Below are 23,714 nucleotides of genomic sequence, written 5' to 3'. Positions count from 1 at the left end.
GTTTGCCAGTCCATCTGTAAACTGGTTTACTTTCCTGCTTCACGACTATAGATTGTAAGCTTGCGAGCAGGGTTCTCCTACCTCCCTGTCAGTTTGTTACTACCCAGTTTGTTTTATCACTGAGTGCAATTGTAAATCTCAATGGAACATATAAGAAACGGTAAATAAATAATGATGCAATTGCCTTTAATCAATACTGTTTTATGATTGGCTAATGCAAATATCAGCAGGCACAGCCAACTCCACATGTGAGCAAGGATGAACAAGATTTTGCCCCCAGAATTACAAGTAATTAGCACGACATTCCCTCACTACTATTTTAATCTCTTCCAATGACATGTTCTTTACTCTCAAATAAACTCTTTCACCCACAGCAGTTCATATTTCTTTAATCATGCACGTATGACTACTTGGATAGGTCAGTAAATATTGAATATGTTTCCACAGACAGAAATGAGGCTCTGTGGGTGAAACATGTTTACTTGGGAGTAAAGTGCACTGGGTTGTTTTTTTTTTATTTTATTTTTATTTTTTTAATGTCTGCTCATATCTTTTGGCCCTGAACACTGCTTTAAAGTCTAAGCTAAAAATAAAGCAATACTTTAAAGTGGTTATCAGGATTGGTCTGATTTCCTCCTTCATGTTGCATTTGCCTTTAATCTATCTGTACTGTTTGTTGATTGGTTAATACAGATGGATGTCAGCAGGGACACAAATACAAATACAAGGTCATTTAAAAAAAATGTATAGCTGCATTCAGTCTTCATCTAATTCATCACATATTTTGCACCATGAGGTTTATAACAAATATGCTATATGCTCTCTAACATAAAAATATCTTGCATGCTCTTAAAACTTACCAAGACAAGATTTTAAATTGTGCTCTTGTGAAGCTGCTCAACATACCCGAGAAGAGGTCCACTCTCCTACGCCAGCTTAGGCATGAACATGTAGACATCGCCTTCATAAAAGGAGACGCTTTTTAAATTCCAAGCAGCTCCAAAAGTGGATTGCACACCCTCGCCAACTCACACGTGATCACAGGAATCATCGTAGGCTTTTACACAAATTCCAACTTATAGACTTGTGGCAAATCCATCACCCTACAGTAAAAGACTACACTTTCTTTTCAGCACCACACAATATGTACTCCCGATTGGATTACTTCCTGGTAGATCATAAATTCTTAAAATTTTTCCCCTGTAGTTCATTTGGCCAAATAACTTGGCCGGATCACGCACCTGTATTTGCCTCAGTTAAACTGTCTCTAACTACACCTAAGCCCTGGGCCTGGAGATTTAACTCCTCATTCCTTCAGGACTCTCAAATCACAGCAGAACTCAAATCTACAATAACAAATTACATTGAACTTAACGACAACCCTGATGTCGGAGCAATGACTATCTGGGAGGCTCATAAATGTGTTATCCAAGGCAAGTGCATACAATTAGGTTCACAGCTTAAAAAAGAAAAAACGGCACAGAGGCAGCTCATTCTTTAACGCAGTATATCCTTAGAATCTCAACATAAATCTACATTAGACCCCCAAATATTACACAACCTAACCGAAGCCAAGCGTGCATTCAACAAACTCCTACGTGCACTCAGTACGGAGCCCTTGCGGAGACTTGGCTCATACATTTCCTCAAAAAGCAGAATTGTTCCAACATTATTATTCTACCCTCTATAACTTGAGATCTGAACAACCCAACTTGCCCTCACCAGACCCAAAGCTAAGTCAAGAACTATTTACGTGAAATCAATTTCCCCAAGGAATCGGAAGGGGACCTGAACTCTCTAAAACAGGCTTGTCCAACGTTGGCCCTCCAGATGTTTTGAAACTACACATCCCAGCCTGCTTTGCAATAGTTTTAGTATTCTCTAATAGCAAAACTGTGGCAAAGCATGCTGGGATGTGTAGTTTCAAAACATCTGGAGGGCCAACGTTGGACATGCCTGCTCTAAAACAACCTTTCACTATAGAGGAACTAGAAACGGCCCTAGTATCCACCCCAACAGGAAAAAGGCCCGGCCCAGACAGCTTCCCCGTCTGTTACTATAAAACCTTTAGATCATCCATAATGCCTTTGTTTCTAAAAGCTTGCAATTCAATATCTATGGAGTCTGATTTCTCTACTGTAACACTAGAAGCTCATATCTCTGTAATACCCAAGGAAGTTAAAGATCCCACCCAGTGTTCGAGCTACCAGCCCATATCCCTATTGAGCCGCAACGTGAAATTATATGCTAAGATGCTAGCGAACCGACAGGGCCCGCTTCTCCCTGGTGTGGTGCATGGAGACCAGGTGGGCTTCGTCCCGGGCCGTGAGGCTAAATACAATGCCTCCAAAATGATTGATCTTCTACATACCGCAAGAACCGGTGCTGATCACGTGGTCTTCCTGTCCACTGATGCCGAGAAGGCCTTTGACAGAGTCGACTGGCACTTTATTGAAGGTGTCCTTAGTCATTTAGGCTTTAGGCTTAGGTCCTACTTGTCTCCAGCGCATACTGGCTTTATATAGCTCCCCAATGGCAAAGGTTAGAGTAAACAGAACTTTCTCCAACCCTTTCAAAATAAAAAATGGGACGAGACAAGGCTGCCCTCTCTCTCTCCACTCATTTTTGTGCTCTGCATGGAAGCCCTGGCCAGAGCAATCAGAGCCAACTGAAATATCCATGGCATAAAAGTAGGGGCCCATGACTACAAACTAGCATTGTATGCTGATTATTTGCTGGCCACTATCTCAGACCTTGTCACCTCCCTCCCAGCGCTTATGTCCAAATTCACTAGATTTAACGCCCTTTCAAACTTTAAGATTAATTACACAAAATCTATTGCATTAAACATATCCACCCCGCCACATGTCATAAAAAGGATTCATGGATCCTTTCCATTCACTTGGCACCCTACACACTTCAAATATTTGGGGGTTCTTCTGTCACGTGATATAGCAGACCTTAATAGATTTAACCTCCTCCCCTTACTACATAAATTTAAGACTTATCTCAATAAGTGGTCAACCCTCAATCTATCCTAGCTGGGCAGAGTTAACACTGTAAAAATGAACGTGCTACCCAAGGTCTTGTACCTCCTTCAGGCGCTGCCCATTGCTATACCGGAGGCCTTCTTCAGGGAGCTTCAGGGTGCAATGGGACATAAGGGGGGCTACAACACTTTATCAGTTATTACCATGCAAAACACCTTGCAAGAATTGTTGAAATTACACGTCTCCCTGCCGATAAACAATGGCCACAAATAGCAAGCGCTACTACCAATACCCGCTCCCACATACTCCCATGGAAAATCCTGAAAATCCCACGCCTCAAGCACCCAACCCTGAGTTGTTGGAAAAAGAATAGACACTCACCTGCCTTCAGCCCTAAATTTTCTCTGCCCATGCCCTTACTTGCTCACCCAGACCTACCACCAAACTAACTTGCCATATCATCCCTCTCTGTCTGGGCCAAAGCCAGCATCTCGAGGCTGGCACACTTATAGGTCCCACAGGTCTCCGTTCTTTTACTGAACTGACTCTGACTTATGATATACCCCCAAGCAGCTTCTGGGCATACTTACAAATAAGACATCTCACCCACCCCCTTTGAAAACTTATGCTTAGCTTATTCAATACCCAGACATTTGATTTCACAACTATATCAGCTCTGTCTAGCCAACCTCCCCCTTCCGGCTCCCATATTTATTAAATACTGGCATAGATATCTACAACATTAACTCTCAGAAGACCAATGGTCCCGTATATTCAGATACATATTTGCCAGCTCGCCCTCCATCCAGGTCTTAGAAACCCAATATAAAATAATGTCCAGATGGTATCGCTGCCCTGAACAAGTACACAGAATGTTTCCATCCGTATCGGCTTTATGCTGGAGATGTAAACAATCACCAGGCACTCCCCTCCATATATGTTGCATTGCAATATGTGGTCTAGTTTTTGGCAACAGGTCCACAAAACCACCAAGAAACTCCTGAATTTTGGCTGAGGGCCTGATGGAGATGCCACTATCCCAATGCAAAAAACTCGCTATTTTGACACTTGGTAACCCACTAGGTTCACCACTACTTGGGCAACTTGGCTCACCGTTAAGGAATCTCCACTCTACAAAACCCATATGACACAGATTTAGGACCCCCCTTATTCTCCTCTCCTCCCCCCACTCTCTGGCTTTTCTCGTTTTTCCTTTATGCTCTCCCCCTGCATTCGTTAAACTCTGTATCTCTCGTTATATAAATGACTAATTGGTCACTATATAGAAGTAAATACTCACCATACCAAACTTATACGTTATACTGTAACCACTGTTATATAAAATTAGTTTGCGAAAAAAAAAAAAAAACTTACCAAGACATTTTTCTCTTTCTTCCCGTCTTTCTTTTGCCAACCTTTGTCTTTCATCGGTTTTGAAAAGACTGTCCATACCTTGAAGCAGAATGAAATTATGTTACGCACTAAACTCCTGAACAAAATATTAGCACTACAACACAAACAGATAAAGTATTTATTTTCGTACAGCGAAAGGAGAGCATAAAAAAAAAAAAAATAGTCAATAATTGTGGCTGTTTACTGATCGCGTCATATAAGCGACATGCATACCAGCCTTTCTAAACAATTTAAAAAAGTGGAGCTTGGGGAAGGATATGGGGTAATATTTTTAGCTTCATTTAGTGTATTTTAGGCATGGCCCCTTTCAGACCGCACTATACCCGGTATTTTGCCGTTCTTTTACCGTTTGAAATGGTAATATGTGCGGTCTAAAAGGTGCATAGTGAATTTACCATTTCCAAAAATCCGGTATTTGGAAACGGTAAAAGAGCAGGGTCCTACCCGTTTCAGACCTGTTTTTTTGCGGTTTTAAATGGTACCCAGGCAGAAGTGAGAACTATTGGTCCCGCTCCATGCATATTTAATGAGCGGGACCCAGCGCAGTGCATATTTAATGAGCGGGTATTAGATATGCACGGGACGGAGACATTTCCAGTGGGGGGGGGGAATCGAGGATGCCTCAGTGGGGGGTGTTTGGAAACGCCTTCGTGGGCAAATGCCTCAAATGCCTGCACGGGATGCTTTCAGACCACAAAAATGGCATAGAAAAATAAAATACCATTTCAGATATGCGGTGTGAAAGGGGTTAAGAGATGTCTGACCCATTTTTAGAAACTTTTAAAAATACCGGGGGTCCATGCCGTTTTTGCGGTCTGAAAGCAGTACAAATGGCAAAAACTCCTATGTCCAGTGCCCCAAGCATTCAAATATGACTAAATACCTTTATTTAAAACAAATAGGCAATATTGGACTTGACATTACTAAAATTTAACATGATTGTGCATCCTTCCAGTTCTTTTTTTTTTTTTTTAAACATTGTTTGCAGGTATTGTTTACTGCTACATAACTAGGAAGCTGCAAGGATTACCAACAATAAAAACCTCCTACAGTATACTGTATATCAGTAACAGAAGCAATAAGATAACACACAATCTTGGAGGAAAGTGAAAGTAAAGTAGGTGAACAGACCACATTCTTATTTATCCATAATAGTTACAAAGGTGAAGATCAAATACTGCAGTTATTACTTAGCAAAGCTTTCAAATAATCTTGTGAAAGTATGCATAAACCCCATTGAATGTCAATTCTAAACTAAAATGCACGGTATAGTACAATTTGAATCAGAATAAATTGGGTCTGCAAACAACGCTTAAGACCACCATCCACTAGTGTGATATGGCCACTTTTTATGCGCCTCTGATGCAGTGCTGCAATGGATCGCATGAAAAGTAACACAATGCATGTCATGTTTCTGCAATTGTGATGCAAGGCGCGTTCCCCATGCATATCGCATCGCAGTCACAGATCTTATGGGCTGCCACGAATACTCATCACAGCCTGTAGCCCTTGCTGGGATTGCATATGATACATTGTATACAAAATAACTTCACATTTCACTCACAGCTCTCCTATACTCAAACACTCAGTGACCATCTTCGTCTGCATACTCATCTCCAACAGTGACCTCAAGCCTCTTATAGTATGTTGATTGAGTCCTCACTACTTATATTTAAGCTGTAATGTGTAATGAACTGTGGTGCTCTTTATTTGTACTCTATTTTTGTTATTTATTCAATGTTAAAGTTTTGTCTCCCTGTACTGTGTACCTTTGTACGGCTCTGCGAAACACTTGTGGCGCCTTATAAATAAAATTATAATAATAATAAATAATAATAATACAATGTATCATATGCGATCCTGCCACACAGCAGCTGTCGGGTGAGTTTGCGGGGTATTGCATGTAAGGTACCGCATGCTATATACAGGGCAGCCGAGAGTTAAGCTGGGACCCGGTAAAATTTGGGGTCATGGCCTAATTGTGGGAGGCGTGGCCACATACCGCGATTAGGCCACGGCCACAAAACATTTAGGGGGTGAAACCACACGAGGGGGGAGTGTTATTATCGCCCCCCCCCCCCCTCAGCAGCAGCACATACCTACAGCATGTGCTGTGTTGACAGCCGTTAATGGGGGGCGCCCCCCGCCGCACCCCCCGCCCGCAGCCTTACCTGTCTTGCTGGTCTCGTCCCGGCTCCCTTGCTGGCTTCATTCTTCTGCTAGTGAGACGGACCAACACAAAATGTCCGCCCCCATACAGCAGACAGTTTCAGAGAACTGTCTGCTATATGGGGCGGACATTTTATTGTGGTCCGTCTCACTAGCAGAAGAATGAAGCCTGCAAGGGAGCCGGGACGGGAACAGTGAAGTCAGGTAAGGCTGCGGGCGGCAGATGGGCGGGCGGCAGATGGGCGGACGGGAGGGGGCTAACTATAGCACCACAGCCCCCCGGCGCCCACACATGCACAGCGCCCCCCCCCCCCCCCCCCGCTGCGGTGCTATAGTTACGCCTCTGGGCTCAGCATGAGCTCTCGTGCTGTCAGTGAGATGCTCATGCTGATCCTGCTGCCAGCACAGCACATGCTGTACGTGTGTGCTGCTGCCTGGGAGAGACAGAGGGGGAAGGCGGGCCCGGGTAATTAGTACCCGCTCCCCCTCCCCCTCCCCCTCTCGGTGGCCCTGGCTATATATTGCCCTAGTGGATGGGGGCCTTTACTACGTAACAATGAAATTATTCAGTATTCAGTAACATGTGCAGAAACGTAAAAGATAAAGCTAGGTACAATGATGTAATCAAATGTGTCTATTTGTGGTTACATAACATCAAAGATGCATCTTTATCGGTTTCATTGAAAACAAACTACTTGACATTCTGTGTCAGTTATGGTCTGATAAGCACAAATAATAGGTGAAGTTTTAGCCAACAAACAATGTAGCACTTATATTCATTCTCAGAACATAGCCAATTTTGCAAAGTAAGTGCAGTTCTAATAAACCAAATTCAATGTTCAAAATATGGAAAATAACTAGCAAGAACTTACTATCAAGCACTTAGCAAAGCAGTTACAAGAGCTGGAAATAGTGTCTCCTGTAATACTGCTTTTATATCAAATTGCCGGGTCACACTTGGAACTTTGTCCCAGGGTCTGACCCGGTATGAACTGGCTTGCAACCCTTTTCCACTGCAGGCCCTGCTGGGCAGGTGATGTCAGGGGAGGCGGGTCCTGAGCCGGCGCTGGGAGATGAGATCATCTCTCAGCACCGGCTATTGCATTGCAGTAAATGGGTCTAATCGACCCGGGTTACCCCTTTACACTGTACAGTGAGCCAGGTTGAATCCATGCTCAACCCTGCTAGATACCAGTGTTGAAATACCTTGTCGCTCAACATGGCATATTCCAACATGGTGCATTTTCACTGCACAAATATCCTGGGCTGCAAGTTAATTTACAATAACCCGGGATATCTTACACAGTGTAAAAACACTATAACAGTCACTGCTATGAGCACTGATAAACAATTTAATGAGGAATTGTGTGTCAGAGAACTATAGTTTAGACATGAACCCAAAGAGACAGAGTGTGTGTGTGTGTGTGTGTGTGTGTGTAGAAATTACTTAAAAATATAGAACTGTAGCTTCATTGTTATTTTCTGATACTTAAAATCAATTTGTCAGTCAAAATACGATGTGAAACATAAGAGTAAAGGAGTATGTATATTCTATTTATAAACAGCATCCAATTAATAAGGAGTATCCAACTAATGGTGATCATTCTTCAGTTAATAAAAACAGTCTATAGACCGATGGTCATTATGAGGGTATAGGATTATAGGCCATTTTTTAATGGCCAAAAAAAGGACCGGCTATCATGCGATAACACATGGGATCCAGGAAAAGTTCCTGGACCCATGTGTTATTGCGGCTCATTGACAATATTGGGAGCACCAGAGACCCTGGGGGAGGGGGGGGGGGGTGTCATTGTCAAGTTCATACAAACTTGCCAGTAGCGGCTCAGAATCTAGTGGCCGTGGGGGAAGGCATCAGCCAAGTTGCAGCTGCAGCATGGCTGTCATTAACGAGGACCTCCCTCGACTGAACATGCAGGAGGAGGCAGGTGATGAACGGGAGCGTGCATCATTAACGACATTCAGTGTACACACTGGAAGATAAGGTTAAAGATATCTTTGAGAAAGGGCTTTTTTTTTTTTTTTTTTTAACTTTATCTTCTGTTGTGTATGGGGCTTTAAGCGGACTCAAGGGGATTGCAAATAAACCCTTCATGTGAAAGGAGAGGATCATGGAATGTGCTTGTCCTTTATCCATCAACAATATACAGAGCAACAGTGAACTGTATGTAGCTCCCAACATCCCAGACTGATCAGACTAAAGCCCTCATACTAGGACTGGTGTAAGGCCATGCCTCCTCACATTGGCCACACTCCCTTATTTTACAGGGGGCAGGCAGAGCCGTCGCTACCCCTAAATGAACAGTCTTACTCATGTAGCTTTACAAGGCCTACCTTTGTAGAGGTCAATTTTTTTTTAATATTTATTAGAGACTAGATATTATGGAATAACAGAACAGTCATTTCAGCGCCGGCAGCTTTGCACACCTGAACAGAGCAACACTTGACACAAAACAGTAATAGACGTTTATTACAGAAGATTCCATCTTAATTTCTATGTAACTTTATCTTGCCGAATGTGTAATTAAGTCTGCTGCAATTCTACTACTTAATTTAGTCTATTTCCACCTACTCTAATTATTTTCAAACCAACTTCATCAACTCTGTCATCTGCTGCAAATTGTTATTATGTTGGCATGAATGCGAATTTCCTCTGGTGCCTCCTGTAATGCTGATCAGCCAATTAATACCCCTTTCACACTGCACTTTTAAAACGGTATATTGCCGTTTTTTTTCCATTTTAAAACGTTTAAGGCTGCAGTGTGAAAGTGCCAGAGTTGATTTACCGGTTAAAGTTAACTGGTATTTCAACACGTTTAAAAAGCAGAGTCCTACACGTTTCAAAGCCGTTTTTTAGGCAATGTAAATGGCTCTATTTCTATGGCTTGAAACATGTCCCTTGGGGGTTAAACGGGTTCAATGTGTGAATGGTATTAAATGCTTTTAAGGTACTTGTGTATTTTGGCGGCGCCCTCGATCTCCATCGCGAGATGTTTTAATCGCATCGCATGCCATGCACCCGATGGCATGCGATGCGACACGATTTTTGCCCCCTATGCGATGAAAGATTGTATAACCACCCTAATGGGTGCTTACAATGTTAAATGCACCCCCACTATAAACGTGAACCCGAAGCGTGGCGAGCGCAGCGAGCCCGCGAGGGGCGGCAGTACGCATCCTCCGACCTTTTCATACCCCCACTATCCATGTCGGCGTGGAGTTGAGAATAGAAAGTGTGGCGAGCGCAGCGAGCCACCGAGCCCGAAGCGTGGCGAGCACAGCGAGCCCCGCGAGGGGACGCGGATACCTTCACAGGTATCGGAGTCCCCTCGCGCGCTCGCCACGCTTCGGGCTCGGTGGCTCGCTGCGCTCGCCACACTTTCTATTCTCAACTCCACGCCGACGTGGATAGTGGGGGTATAAAAAGGTCGGAGGATGCGTACAGCCGCCGCTCGCCACGCTTCGGGTTCACGTTTATAGTGGGGGGGGTGGCGTGGGGGTGCATTTAACATTGTAAGCACCCATTAGGGTGCTTATACAATGTTTAATCGCATCGCATCGCATTGTATGCCATATACAATGTCATACAATTTTAAAATTGTATGGCATTGTACAATATCGCGCGATATCGCATCACATACCATCGCATGCCTTATGTATGCGATGCGATGGGCGCCGCCAAAATACACAAGTACCGCTTTTTAAAAAGGTTTTCACCTGCAATGTGAAAGGTCTTAAGGTTCAGACCCGTTTTAAAGTCCCATTTAAGAATACAGGGTCAATACCCGTTTCTGCAATGTGAAAGCAGTATACCTCTGTTAGCAACTGCTATGCTATCTTATATCTTCCACACTATCATGGTATTTCCATGTTCTTGTAACCTCTCCTTCTTCCCCTCCTCATTTTGTACGTTTATTAGCACTTTATTCCCCTTAAAGACTTCCCACATTCATGTTTAAAACCCTTAAACCACTCCTCTCCAATATTCACACTTGATCTCACTCACTCCTCTGATTGCCTCCTAACCTCCATCTTGGTTACCTATTCTCACACCTGTCTCTAGTGTCTAGTAAGAGTAGCCATACATCTTAATACTTTTTTGTACATCTTTGTATTCTAAACATACTATAGAAAACCAATGATTTGCAGGGCACATCAAGCGAGCTTCACAATTAAGGCCCAATGGTGGTAACCATTTTGTGGACTAGATTTATATCTGTGGGAATCCAGCCAATCAACAAATTAGGCACTGGCCACATCACAGCATAACTATTAGGAAGATGGTCCCTGCTGCTGTCTTTGGGGAAAAATGAAAACAAAAACTATACACAGAAGAAAAAAAAAACACTGAAAGGACAATAAAATGTAACCCTAAATACAAAAAATATATATATATATATAAGCTGTAGCACACAGGTTCTCAAACTCGTTCCTCAGGACCCCACACAGTGCATGTTTTGCAGGTCTCTTCACAGAATCAATTGAAATAATTAGCTCCACCTGTGGAGCTTTTAAAATGTGTCAATGAGTAATGAATGTACCTGTCGAGTGACCTGGAAAACATGAACTGTGTGGGGTCCTGAGGACTGACTTTGAGAACCACTGCTGTAGCCGTTTTTGGAAAATCTCTTTGTTATACAGTAAGCTGCAGTGCACATATGACTATGTTCTCTGCAGCTTCATATACAAACATCACTAAGACCAGCAATGCATCTGTAAAATACAAAATAGTACAAATACACCATACCCCCAAGGTATGCAGGTGGCAACTAAAATATGAAGGGAAGGGGTTAAAGAAGCAATTAAGTAGTATTCATTCCAGAACCATCATCTTTCAAAACCCATGCAGTCCCTCATCCCTGCCTGGGGTGTCGCTCTTTGCTGCAGTGCTTCTAGCATAGTGTGGTCTGTATTTCAGCAATGATAAGCAGACCTGATCTGTGCTAGAAGCACCACAGTGGATAGTGACACCCCCTGCATGGAAGAGTAACTGTACAGGTTTTACAAGATGCAGGGTGCTAGAATGTGCACTAATGTTGTATGGGTACTCCAATTCTATGTTTCTATAGGGTAGTGGATAAGTGGAATAGCATCCTGTCAGAGGTGGTAGAAGCTAAGAGCGATTTAGATATGCTAGGGATAGGCGTATGAATATCCTTACAAAGAAATAAGGTCCAAAAAGGGTTGAAATTGCCTAATGGCACAAAAACGGCAGACTAGATGGGCCAAGTGGTTGTTATAGGGTTACCACCTAGTCCCTTTAATTCCGGACACATATTAATTACACAGGTTCTGTGGCTGGCTGACTTCAAGACTCCACTTCACCTGATTTTAAACTGCCACAGAACCTGTGTAATTAACATGTGTCCGGAATTAAAGGGACTAGGTGGTAACCCTAGGTTGTTATCTGCCGTCAACTTCTATGTTTCTACTCTACAGGGGAGGGGCTGTGTTCCAACTGTGATGGGGGAACGTGCCCTTTAATCATCTGCCTGTATACATTGATCAAGTACATTATACATTCTATTTTAAAATAATGTTTTTTTTTATAATATTTCATTAAGTTCCATGAAGTCTCCCCCCAGCACACACACAATTCACATTTATCAGCTGAGTGCTGTACTTCATGCAGTTCAACAAGGTTCTTCAACCAACATAAAATCAGTTCAGTGAAACACAGAGGACCTATAGCCATTCCCACTATTAATCTTTCTGCTCAGCTATTGTTTATTTAATTACTAGTCACACATAAAAAGACAATAAGAAGTGGAGCTCACTGTGACCGAGCCACCGGAGATCATGGGTAGTCTGGCATCTTACTCTGAGTAATCACATCAAACATCTACAATGACGAACAGGCACTAAAAAGATTAAAACTGTACAATAAATCTTAAAAACACAATTAAGCCCGTGTACGGGACTTCCTATATTTCTTTACTTTACAGATCTTACATAAAGAAAAACTCCTGTTCTACAGTGGATGAACCTTTTATGTCTATGCTGTACAGAGTAATTGCAGCATAGTCACTTCTATGCTGCAAATAGATCACTGTAGAATGAATACTATGTATATCATAATATATACAGTGAATAGTTAAGACCATCAAAAACATTGGAATGTCATGTTATGTCATCTATATAGATTGTCTGCATGAGAGTACATAATAACTAGTGTTCATTCTAGCACCCGCTATCTTTGAAAACCCATGCAGTTCCTCTTCCCTGCCTGGGGTTTCACTGTCTGCTGTGGTGTTTCTAGCACAGGTCTGGTTTGCATATCAGTGGTGATATACAGACCACACTGTGCTAGAACTACAGCAGACAGTGACACCCAGGCAGGTAAGAGGAACTGCATGGGTTTTCAAAGATAGCGGGTGCTAGAATGAACACTAATAACAACAGACATGCTTATCCAAATGAGAGTAAGCATGTAGATGATGTTTGGACCATCCTTCTAGAGTTTAGACAAAGCAAAAATTCCAAGGTCTAGTAATAAAGCTTAGGCCAGTGGTTCCCAAACTGTATGCAATGGTACCCATTGGTGGTCCAGGACCAATTCAAACTATTAATAGTCAGTGTAACATGCAAAACCAGTGCTAGTGAATTCCAATACATGTAGACCAGTGGTAGCCAACTCCAGTCCTCGAGAGCTACCAAAAGTTCACATTTTCCAGACAACCTAGCTGCTGCAAAGGTGCATTCATTACCACTGACACATTTTAAATGATCCACAGGTGGAGCTAATTATGTCACTTGTGATTCTATGAGTAGATCTGGAAAACATTAACTGTTGGTAGCTCTCGAGGACTGGAGTTGGCTACCCCAGATGTAGACCAACAGAAGTGAACACTGTCCCTCACCACATAACCGATCCTAAGCATGACATATTAACACAATTTTCTTAATTTAATATGTTTACAGATGTGTCCCTGTACATCTTTGCTGCAGTCACGCCAAATAACTCTTCTTGGCATGCCAGGTCACATGATACTCTTTTAGAGTTTGCCATTTTTTGCTTCTTTTGTGCCTGAAAAGGTGCACATACACTGGGCGTTTTTGCCCATAGTGTATGCCGAGCGATGTAATGAAAATCGCTCAGCTATTTTCACTCGGCCCAGGGGTTTTCACGGTGGGTGAACCACTTACCATAGTAGGAGACTATGGAAAGTGGTTCAATCGGCCTGTAAAATAAGCCAACGGACGGCGGTGGCCAGCGATGATGCGGAAGCACGCATTACCACTCACCGCTCTACCATACACACTAGTTGATTTTAGCTGAAAGTGGCTCAAGACCGGAAAAGTGAGCTACTTTGAGCACAAAAATCGACTAACGTGTATGCAACTTTAGAGTAGAGTTGAAAAGAATCTGTTGGTTCACTCGCGCCATGCATCTGATGCTGCACGGCATATTGAGGATGAATGTATAAGGAAATCTATAGGCTTTTCGTCATTGGTTCTGGCATTTCATGTTGGTAAGATGTATATTCATGGGATTTATGAAAAACCAAATAATTCATTGAAATTAATAAAATAAATATAATCTCTTCCGATACAGATTCTTATGACTAGACCTCACAGATAATGCATTATCATTGCCTTTGTCCTTGCACAAAAACTTTAAGGAAACAACAATGTAATTATCCCAGTTAGGTATAATTAATAGTCTTGCTCTAATATCATTCTCTCTTTTCCTCCAGACAGCAGCTTCCTTACACACTGCAAAATAAAACAGGCCCATACTTGCTCTCTATCGCCATGTGACAAAACCAAAGTAGTTTATGTTTAACTAAATGATAGTACAGATAAACGTAGAAATACAATTACGATCCTAGTACAGCGGTGTTTTTCAACCACTGTGCCATGGCACACTAGTGTGCCTGGAGCTGTTCTCAAGTGTGCCCCCAGATCTAGAGATGCCCAAACTAGTTTACAGCCACCACCAGTTCAACTGTTAGTTACTGGTCTCTTCTTTTCATTTAAAGGGCCAATGTATTTTATTTGTGTTACCTGTGGGGACCAGTGTGATTGTTTTTTATATGGGGGGCAATAAGTTTGTTTTTTTCCTGTGGGGGCCAATGTGTTTTGCCCTGTGGGGATCGCATGGTGTGCCTTGGCAATTTTAAAATTTAGTGTGCCGCAAGGTAAAAAGGTTGAAAATCACTGTAGTACAGTATGAAGGACAAACTATCCAGTTCCATCCAAAGCATCCATAGCAGCGTGCGGCTCTAGTGTGACTATGACACTAAAGCAAATGGAGAGACGCTATTATATATTATAATCTTTCGATCGATAAAAGAAATAGAAGCACGCTATAGTGTAGGATTCCACGATGACTTAAGGTGGTTATACATCAAAAAGACCTGCTTACAATCATGATTGTGTCCAACTTTCCCTTTAACTCCCCGGCAGTCCATGGTGGTTTTTGGACACACAATGTACTCCAAATCCGTCATACAATCCAGCTGCTGCATACGACCGGTCCTCTCATAATCGATTGTATGCACCTAACCTGTCTGAAAACTGCCACTCAAATGATGCCGTTTCTATAAGCCGTCAAATGAACGACTGCATGTGCTTTAAAGCATAGGTAGACAATAAGATCAGTCTTAATAGCGCAAATATTACAAAGCAGTCAGTTTCAAAGCAGCCAAACAAAAAAATATAAATAAAAGAAAAAAACAGATAAATTGTTGCATGAAGAAAACCTGTACATTCCAACCCTCACACACAGGTATTTAAGAGTTTACCACAGAATAAGCTAAGATTTCAAGTCACAATAAAAGGCATATAAAAAATGATGTTCCAATGTATAGAAAGAGTTACACATAAAAGCAGAAAGCCGAATGCTTACCTCACGGAGCAATGTTTTTTCTTACCTTCAGCACAAAAGGAATTTGAAAGTGTAGACAAAAAGGAAGGCTTAACAATTCCTCTTTCCTCTGCTATTGGCGCTGCATGCCCTAACCCATCTTCCTCAGTAACCTTGGAAACCAGTTGAGCAAATGCTAACCTCATTCAAACATGTCTGCTGCCTGCCAGACTGTTAAAGGGAAAGTGTATCAGCTTAAATAATAATAGGCACTTGAGCTCTATTGCCTCCATGTCATTAGACGTGGAAATCTATTTTATGTACAGCAAATGTATCTGGTGGTCATTCTAAACACATGACAGTACTGTATAGACGTATGCACCGTGCAAAAAAAAATAGTCACAACAATGTGTTTTTCCGGTGCTAAATACAGGAATAAAATGTTGAAACAACATATCATTTCCCTTCATATTATAATAGAACACATTATACTGTGTATATATCCTGCTTTTCATTTCAGTGGTATTATGACCTCTTTTCTCTGACTTTTCAGTTTCTGGTGAAATAACGAGCATGGACAGTTTAAATAATTTATGTATTAAATAAATAAATAAAAGGGCTCATTTATGAACAAGTAATAAAACTAGTGGCAATCAATAAACCTTGTTTTCTATGTAAATTGTAGTCCCACCAATCAACTCCTAATGGTCATTTGATTTAAAAATATCAGCAGCTTGTTATTGGACAGCCAGTGCCATCCCTTTATCTCAGTCAGGCTGGCAGACATGTCATGATACAGAGGCAGAACTACCATTGGTGCAGCAAATGCAGTGCACCGAGGGGCCCCTGAGGACTAATGGGCCCACTGCTGCCCTTGTCATCCTCTTCATGTCACTGTGTTTTCTTGCACACTCTTAGCGGGATGTACTAAGATGAAAATGCGATAAAACCCACATTTTACTGCATTTTCAAATGTACTAATACATGGGTGGCGATACCCTATAGAAGCCTCCGTGCTGCTCCTCCTCCCCCAGCAGCATGTCACATCCAGGGATGATCTTCCAGCTGCAGGGGGGAGGAGGAGACGCCGGATATCGCCGCAGAGCCCAGGAGGTGTGACAGAGAGCCCCTGCACCGCGATGCTAGCCGTATATGTTAGTACATCCCGCCCTCTGCCTCTCCCTGTCACCCACTGCCATGTTGCATATTGTGAACTTGTTCCGGAGGAAAGGGGCCCAAATTATATTTTTGCCCCTGGGCTCACCAGCAACAAGTTCTGCCATTGCCACAATAGGAATGTACATGGTTACATATATTGTGCATTGTATACGCAGCTCTGCATATAGTCATGAATAAAACATTATCTAAGAGTAGATACTATATGAGTGATTACCCAAAAGCAATTAAATTCAGTCTTCTATGTTATATAAAAATCATACATGGTCTGACCTAGCAAACAAAGAGACCATGGGAAAGTGCAGCCAGGTTAAATTTAGGGGTGGTGGAGAGGGGCTTGCTAGTTTATGTACAGTATATAAAATATATTAAGGTAGATATGCCTACCTTAATGAGCCTGTATCTGTATATATGTGCAGTGTCAATGTGCATGTGAAGCATTTTCATTGGATGATTCAATTGTAGGGTCACACACGAGTTGAGTTTACATAGGGTCTTCCTGTGTGTGTGCTCCTCAAGTGATCACAGATTTGGATTAGAATTTTTCAGGACCTGGGCCAATAGAGGAATCCCTCTTAAGGCCCCCATACACTAGGCCAAATTGTCAGCCTAGTGTGTGGGGGCCATTATGGTCATTAACCACTGACATGTGTCAGTAGCATGTTGAAGCATACACTGCATACCTCCCGAGTAGAGTCTGCTTGTCCCTCACTGGTCACTGACAAGGCCATGCACAGTAGCTGGCAGAGCAGCTTGGAGATGCTAGTTGTACAGGAGGAGAACGGGACTACATTTGTGACATTCCTGTTAGTCACAAGATGAAGGCCATTGTCTTGAAGGTAAGAGGTTTATTTCTCACAATCGTAAAAAAAAAACTTCCCCTGCTTCAAGGGAGATACAGCATACAAGATGTTAAGGCCCCCATACAATAGGCCGACTTGTCCTTAGGACAAGTCGGACCCAATTCTCCTGTGAGCCGCCCGGGAGGCTCACACACAATTTGGCACTTGATGAGCCAAATTTGACATGTGATAAATCGCTTGCGATTTATCACGTCGGGGCGCAGGGGGCGGGCGGTGCTCTTATCAGGGGGAGCAGTGGGGCGGGCAGCGGGTCCCTGAGTGCTAAGCTGGCGGCGCCGGGGAGTGCTGACCTGGCCGGGCGGTGATGATCATAGATATCAGCACAGCAGCGCTGCGGGACGGGACGCGCAGTGGCGGGTATTAGATTTTAAAATTCCTGTAGCCGTTCTCTGATTGGCTGAGCTCTCAGCTAGCCAATCAGAGAACGGCCAGTCATTTGACAGGTATTTTAAAATGTAATACCCGCCACTGCGCGTCCCGTCCCGCAGCGCTGCTGTGCTGATATCTATGATCATCACCGCCCGGCCAGGTCAGCACTCCCCGGCGCCGCCAGCTTAGCACTCATGGACCCGCTGCCCGCCCCACTGCTCCCCCGGTGTCTGCATGCATATGCCTGTCAGGTGGGCAGGCATATGCATACAGGGAGGTCGGACGTGATCGTATGTACTGACCGTCCGACCTCCCTGATCCGGTCCGATGCGCACGGGACCGCGCATCGGATTGGATCAGATACCACACATCTGGGATTTTGGGCCGATTTCATCCGATTATCGGCACAAAGTGCCGAAATTTGATGAAATCGTCCCAAAATCGCATAGTGTATGGGGCCTTTACAGCCGTTCAACACTCCTGATGTCACAAGATATATATACAAATGAGGTATGCTGGCCTCCTTTGTATTCCAATCCCAACACACAATACCATGGGGGTACTGTAGTTCCTCCCTGGATAAAAAATAAATAAATCAAGCTCTCACACAAAGTATAGACTTCAGATAGTCTTCCCAGAGGCTGTGCTCTAGGCTTCAGTACCTGTTACCTCTCTCCTGTGTATACCTTTGCCTCACTGCTACACCTGCTGACCTGCCTTCTCCACCTGCTGCCTGATATTCTGCTACTGTCATTCCAGCTTCCAGTATTACATCAGGGTTAACTGTTGCCCAGCTCAGGATCCTGCAGAACAGACTACATCAAGACCATCAGTTCCCAGGCCGATACAACCAGACCGATACAACCAGACCGTCGGTTCTCAGGCCCATACAACCAGACCGTCGGTTCTCAGGCCCATACAACCAGACCGTGGGTTCTCAGGCCCATACAACCAGACCGTGGGTTCTCAGGCCCATACAAGCAGACCGTGGGTTCTCAGGCCCATACAACCAGACCGTGGGTTCTCAGGCCCATACAACCAGACCGTGGGTTCTCAGGCCCATACAACCAGACCGTGGGTTCTCAGGCCCATACAACCAGACAGTGGGTTCTCAGGCCCATACAACCAGACCGTGGGTTCTCAGGCCCATACAACCAGACCGTGGGTTCTCAGGCCCATACAACCAGACCGTGGGTTCTCAGGCCCATACAACCAGACCGTCGGTTCTCAGGCCCATACAACCAGACCGTCGGTTCTCAGGCCCATACAACCAGACAGTCGGTTCTCAGGCCCATACAACCAGACAGTCGGTTCTCAGGCCCATACAACCAGACAGTCGGTTCTCAGGCCCATACAACCAGACAGTCGGTTCTCAGGCCCATACAACCAGACCGTCGGTTCTCAGGCCCATAAAACCAGACAGTCGGTTCTCAGGCCCATACAACCAGACCGTCGGTTCTCAGGCCCATAAAACCAGACTGTCAGTTCCCAGGCAAATACAACCAGACCATCAGTTCCCAGGCCATTACAACCAGACCGTCGGTTCTCAGGCCCATACAACGAGACCGTTGGTTCTCAGGCCCATAAAACCAGACTGTCAGTTCCCAGGCCCATACAACCAGACCATCAATTCCCAGGCCATTACAACCAGACTGTCGGTTCTCAGGCCCATACAACGAGACCGTTGGTTCTCAGCGACGGTCTGGTTGTATGGGCCTGAGAACCGGTCTGATACAACCAGACCATCAGTTCTGAGGCCGATACAACCAGACCACCGGTTCTGAGGCCGATACAACCAGACCACCGGTTCCCAGGTCGCTATCCCAAGACAATCGGTTTTCAGGTCAATATGCCAAGACCATCAGTTCCCAGGCCAATACTCCAAGACCATTGGTTCCCAGACCGATATCCTAAGATTATTGGTTTCCAGGACAATACTCCAAGATCATCGGTTCCCAGACCAATATCAATGGTTAAAAGACAGATATCGCAAGACCATTGGTTCCAAGAACGATATCCCAAGACCATCGCTTCCAAGACCAATATTTCAAGACCATCAGTTCCCAGATGATATCTCAAGACTATCAGTTCCCAGGTTGACACATCCAGGCCATCAGTTTCTAGGCAGATACATCAAGGTTGATACTTTAAGATCATTGGTTAACAGACTAGTAGTCGCAGTCCATTACCAGGCTGGTACTCACATAACATCAGTTCCCTAGTCGACTGTGTTACCATCGACTTACTACTCACTAGGTACAAGAAGACCAAGACAGAGGGTTGCGACCTGCCCATCGGTCATAGCAAAAACCATATGGCCTTGGAGGGATCCCTGAAGAAGACCGCTGGTGAGTTAGACTCTGTTCTAGGTATCTGCCAACCTACTCTGTAGTAGCTGTGCCCTCTGTGTTCATCCTTTCTCAGTCAAATTCAATTTTTTAGTGCATGAATCCACATTACATTTACCACTATGCTTATTCCACTGGCCCACTACGGTCACAGCCGAGAACACAAGAACCCCCGGACCCTAAAAATTGTTTGCATTATTATAAGTCCCCCATTACTTTCATGTGGAAGTATGCTGTCCCTGCCAAAGTGCCATCACCCAGAAAGTAGTGTCAAGACTGAAGGAGCCCTATTTAATCATCCCACAGGTTGTTATAATGTAAGTCACGCCACTAAAATGTGCCAGCAATTTCCTTAAGGTTCCCTTCACATCTCCAAATAAAGAAAAAAAATATGGTCATTAATCTAGTTGTTCAGAACTAGTTCTATTAATGGTTGATTTGTTTGTAATGTATAGCAATGGCTATTTCTTTTTAAACCCATCTGCTTCTGCTCTATTACAGGCAGTGCCAACCTACTGTTTGTGGTCAAATGAGATATAAACCCAGAAAGGCAGTCGTCATTGAGAGGACTAAAGTAATCCTAAATTTTTTCAATAAAAGAACGGGGGAAAAAAAGTGGGTACTTTTTACCTAGAACGGCGCCCACGATATCCATTGCGGTCATCGTGGGTAAAAAATCGCGGCCATCGCATGCACTAAAAAAACAGGTGCGACGCGATGCCCGCGATTTCCCATAGGGATCAATGTTAAAAGTGTCAATGGACGCGATTTTTGTGTTCAATGCCTCAATGCCCACGATTTTTCCATAGGAAACAATGTTAAATGGCCCACAGAGCCCTAATAGTCCCCCTGAAGCCAGAAATGGCCCCCACAATTGTTAACGCCACCCCATGATCAACGTGAACCCGAAGCGCGGCGAGCGCAGCAAGCCCGCGAGGGGCAGCGGTACGCGTCCTCCGACCTTTTCATACCCCCACTATCCACGTCGGCGTGGAGTTGAGAATAGAATAGTGTGGCGAGCAAAGCGAGCCGCCGAGCCCGAAGCGTGCCGAGCGCAGCGAGCCCCGCGAGGGGACGCGGATACCTGTGAAGCCCGCGAAGGGACGCGTTTACCTGTGAAGGTGTCCGCGTCCCCTCGCCACGCTTCGGGCTCGCCACACTATTCTATTCTCAACTCCACGCTGACGTGGATAGTGGGGGTATGAAAAGGTCAGAGGACGCGTACCGCCGCCGCTCGCCACGCTTCGGGTTCACGTTGATCGTGGGGTGGCGTTAACAATTGTGGGGGCCATTTCAGACTTCAGGGGGACCATTTGGGCTCTGTGGCCCATTTAACATGGTTTCCTATGGAAAAATCGCGGGCATTGAACACTAAAATCGTGTCCATTGACACTTTTAACATTGTTCCCTATGGGAAATCGCGGGCATCGCGTCGCACCCGTTTTTTAGTACTTGCGATGGCCGCGATGGGCGCCGTGCTAGGTAAAGAGTACCAAAAAGTGCTTTCACTTAGTATCGGATATAAAATACCCCCAAGTACCATCTGAAAAAAATTAAGAGACACTTCAATCCTATCTCTTGTGTGATGATATAATGACCCTTTCATTTGAGGACTATAGTAAACCCAATTAATGCTTTGACAAATTGCATTATTTGGAAACAAGCAATACAGATATAATAGAATGGTTTCATGAATGCACATTTGATTTTTTATACAATGCTTTACCATTAACTAATCACATATATTTACTAGTAAACGGCGGACCGTGACATGGCCAGTAAAACAAAACAAAACTGGTTTAATTGCACATAAAAACAGCGTGTTTAAGGCAGTCAATTCTAATTTAAGGCAAGCCAATCTTATAAACTGTGCATAATCTGCAATACTAAACATGATTCTAAAAAAAAAAAAAAAGGAGGATGTGCGTTCCAGGTATCTGCCCACTAATAAACTGTACAGTGTGTCAAACAGGGTGAGGCTCCAGCGTCTATGCCTACTGGCATAGTTCTTTCTATATGGAAGGATTTTTTATGGCGTCCGTTTAACTGTTTCATTGCAATTCTTATTAGCGTAAATAAAATTCCATGTTCTTCAAAGAAGAAATACTAAGTACCTTAAAGTGCACAAACTGGTTCTAAAACTAGATCAATGACACAAAAGCCATAATCTATGAAATATGCTGAATAAATAGAACCATGTTAAATCTAGATATATTTATAGACAATATATTTTGAATTCCTTGGAGCATCCTGTACTGTATAAAGGAGCAGAATTTGGGAAAAGTAAGTAGTAAGACCCTTTGTTATTACTTGCAAACTAGTCCATCAACTGCATCTGCAGAACGCTGAACCCAAACGTTTTTGATCTTGCCCAGAGGCTAAATAAACTCCAGTAACATTATACATAAACATACAAAACATATACCAAATAATGCCCCTTTCCCACTGCAGCCTTAAAACGGTATATTGCCGATTTTTGAGGGCAAAATACCGTTTAAGGCTGCAGTGGGAAAGCGCCAGAGTTGAAATACCGTTTAAAGTTAAACGGTATTTCAACCCGTTTTCAAAGCAGTGTTTTAAACGGTAATCTACCGTTTAAGAGGCAATGGGAATGCATCTTAAACGGTATTCTTAATGTAAACAGGCTACAATTCAAGCGATTGGTTGTTGCCTGTGTTGTGACACTCCCCACAACCCTGAAAAGCCCATTAAAGTCACAGGCACTCATTTGTGCTGTAAAAACGTTTTGAAGAGCTAAAACGTTTTACCTGCAATGGGAATGGTACTTAAATGGCATTTAAAACTGTAATCTGCTGCAGTGGGAATGCTAAATACCGTTTGTAACTTAAAATGTGTCTGCAGTGGGAAAGCAGCATAAGATTGAATTAACACGTTTATTGCAAAATAGATCTTGCATCAGGAAACCCCCCCACAAAGACAATTTTAGGGAAATCACTTAAAAAGCCAAAAGAGGTGTATTCAGGAATCGAGTCCTTCTGTGTCTGGCCTCTGGCTGTGTACTTTCTCTGGATTAACACCGCCGCTTTCGTCACCCGTGTTAGCGTGGGGCAGATGAATGCTGATATCCTGAGGGCAGCACTGTTAGCTCCCAGTGAAGAGCTGGTAGAGCAAAACCAAGAGGAAACGCTTAAGACACTGCAGACAGAACCGGAACTTGGATCTTCTCCATGGTACTTGGTTATTACGCCATTACCAATATTATTTTCAAGTACCCCCAACTGGTCTGCAACGTACCCCCAGGAGTACACATACTGTACCCCAGGTTGGGAACTGCTGATCTAGGGGATTTGTGCTGAAGGGTTATCAGGTAATGACAGAGATGAGAACTTTTTTTTAAGCCCCTGTATGATGATACACATAATCAGTTGACTGCATTCCGCACAACAAACTTAACATCCCCTCCTTTTTGCTCAACAGGGATACACATCAAATGGTATTTTAGACACTTCCCCTATCTAGGGCTAATAATTCCTTCTTCTGATCTATACTAGGTCAAATTTACTAACCAACCCGGAGTATCTGGGAGGCAAGCATCTGC

At 43.6% G+C, this 23,714-nt stretch overlaps 1 protein-coding gene across 8 annotated transcripts in view; it reads right to left on the bottom strand.

Annotated features, from left to right (window-relative positions):
• The window catches only part of MAP7D2 (MAP7 domain containing 2), a 137,309-nt gene that overhangs the window by 80,662 nt on the left and 32,933 nt on the right, over nucleotides 1–23,714 (bottom strand). For all 8 annotated transcript variants that reach the window (XM_083172477.1, XM_083172475.1, XM_083172476.1 and 5 more), the window contains exon 2: nucleotides 4,365–4,442. In XM_083172477.1, coding sequence (XP_083028603.1) covers nucleotides 4,365–4,442 — 78 coding nt within the window. The remainder of the gene's footprint in view (nucleotides 1–4,364; nucleotides 4,443–23,714) is intronic.

The sequence above is a fragment of the Crinia signifera genome, chromosome 2 (genome assembly GCF_055691185.1).
Source record: "Crinia signifera chromosome 2, ASM5569118v1, whole genome shotgun sequence".
Classification (NCBI taxonomy): Eukaryota; Metazoa; Chordata; class Amphibia; order Anura; family Myobatrachidae; genus Crinia; species Crinia signifera.
The sequence above is the reverse complement of the archived record's forward strand: the minus strand, read 5'-3'. Positions and strand labels throughout refer to the sequence as shown.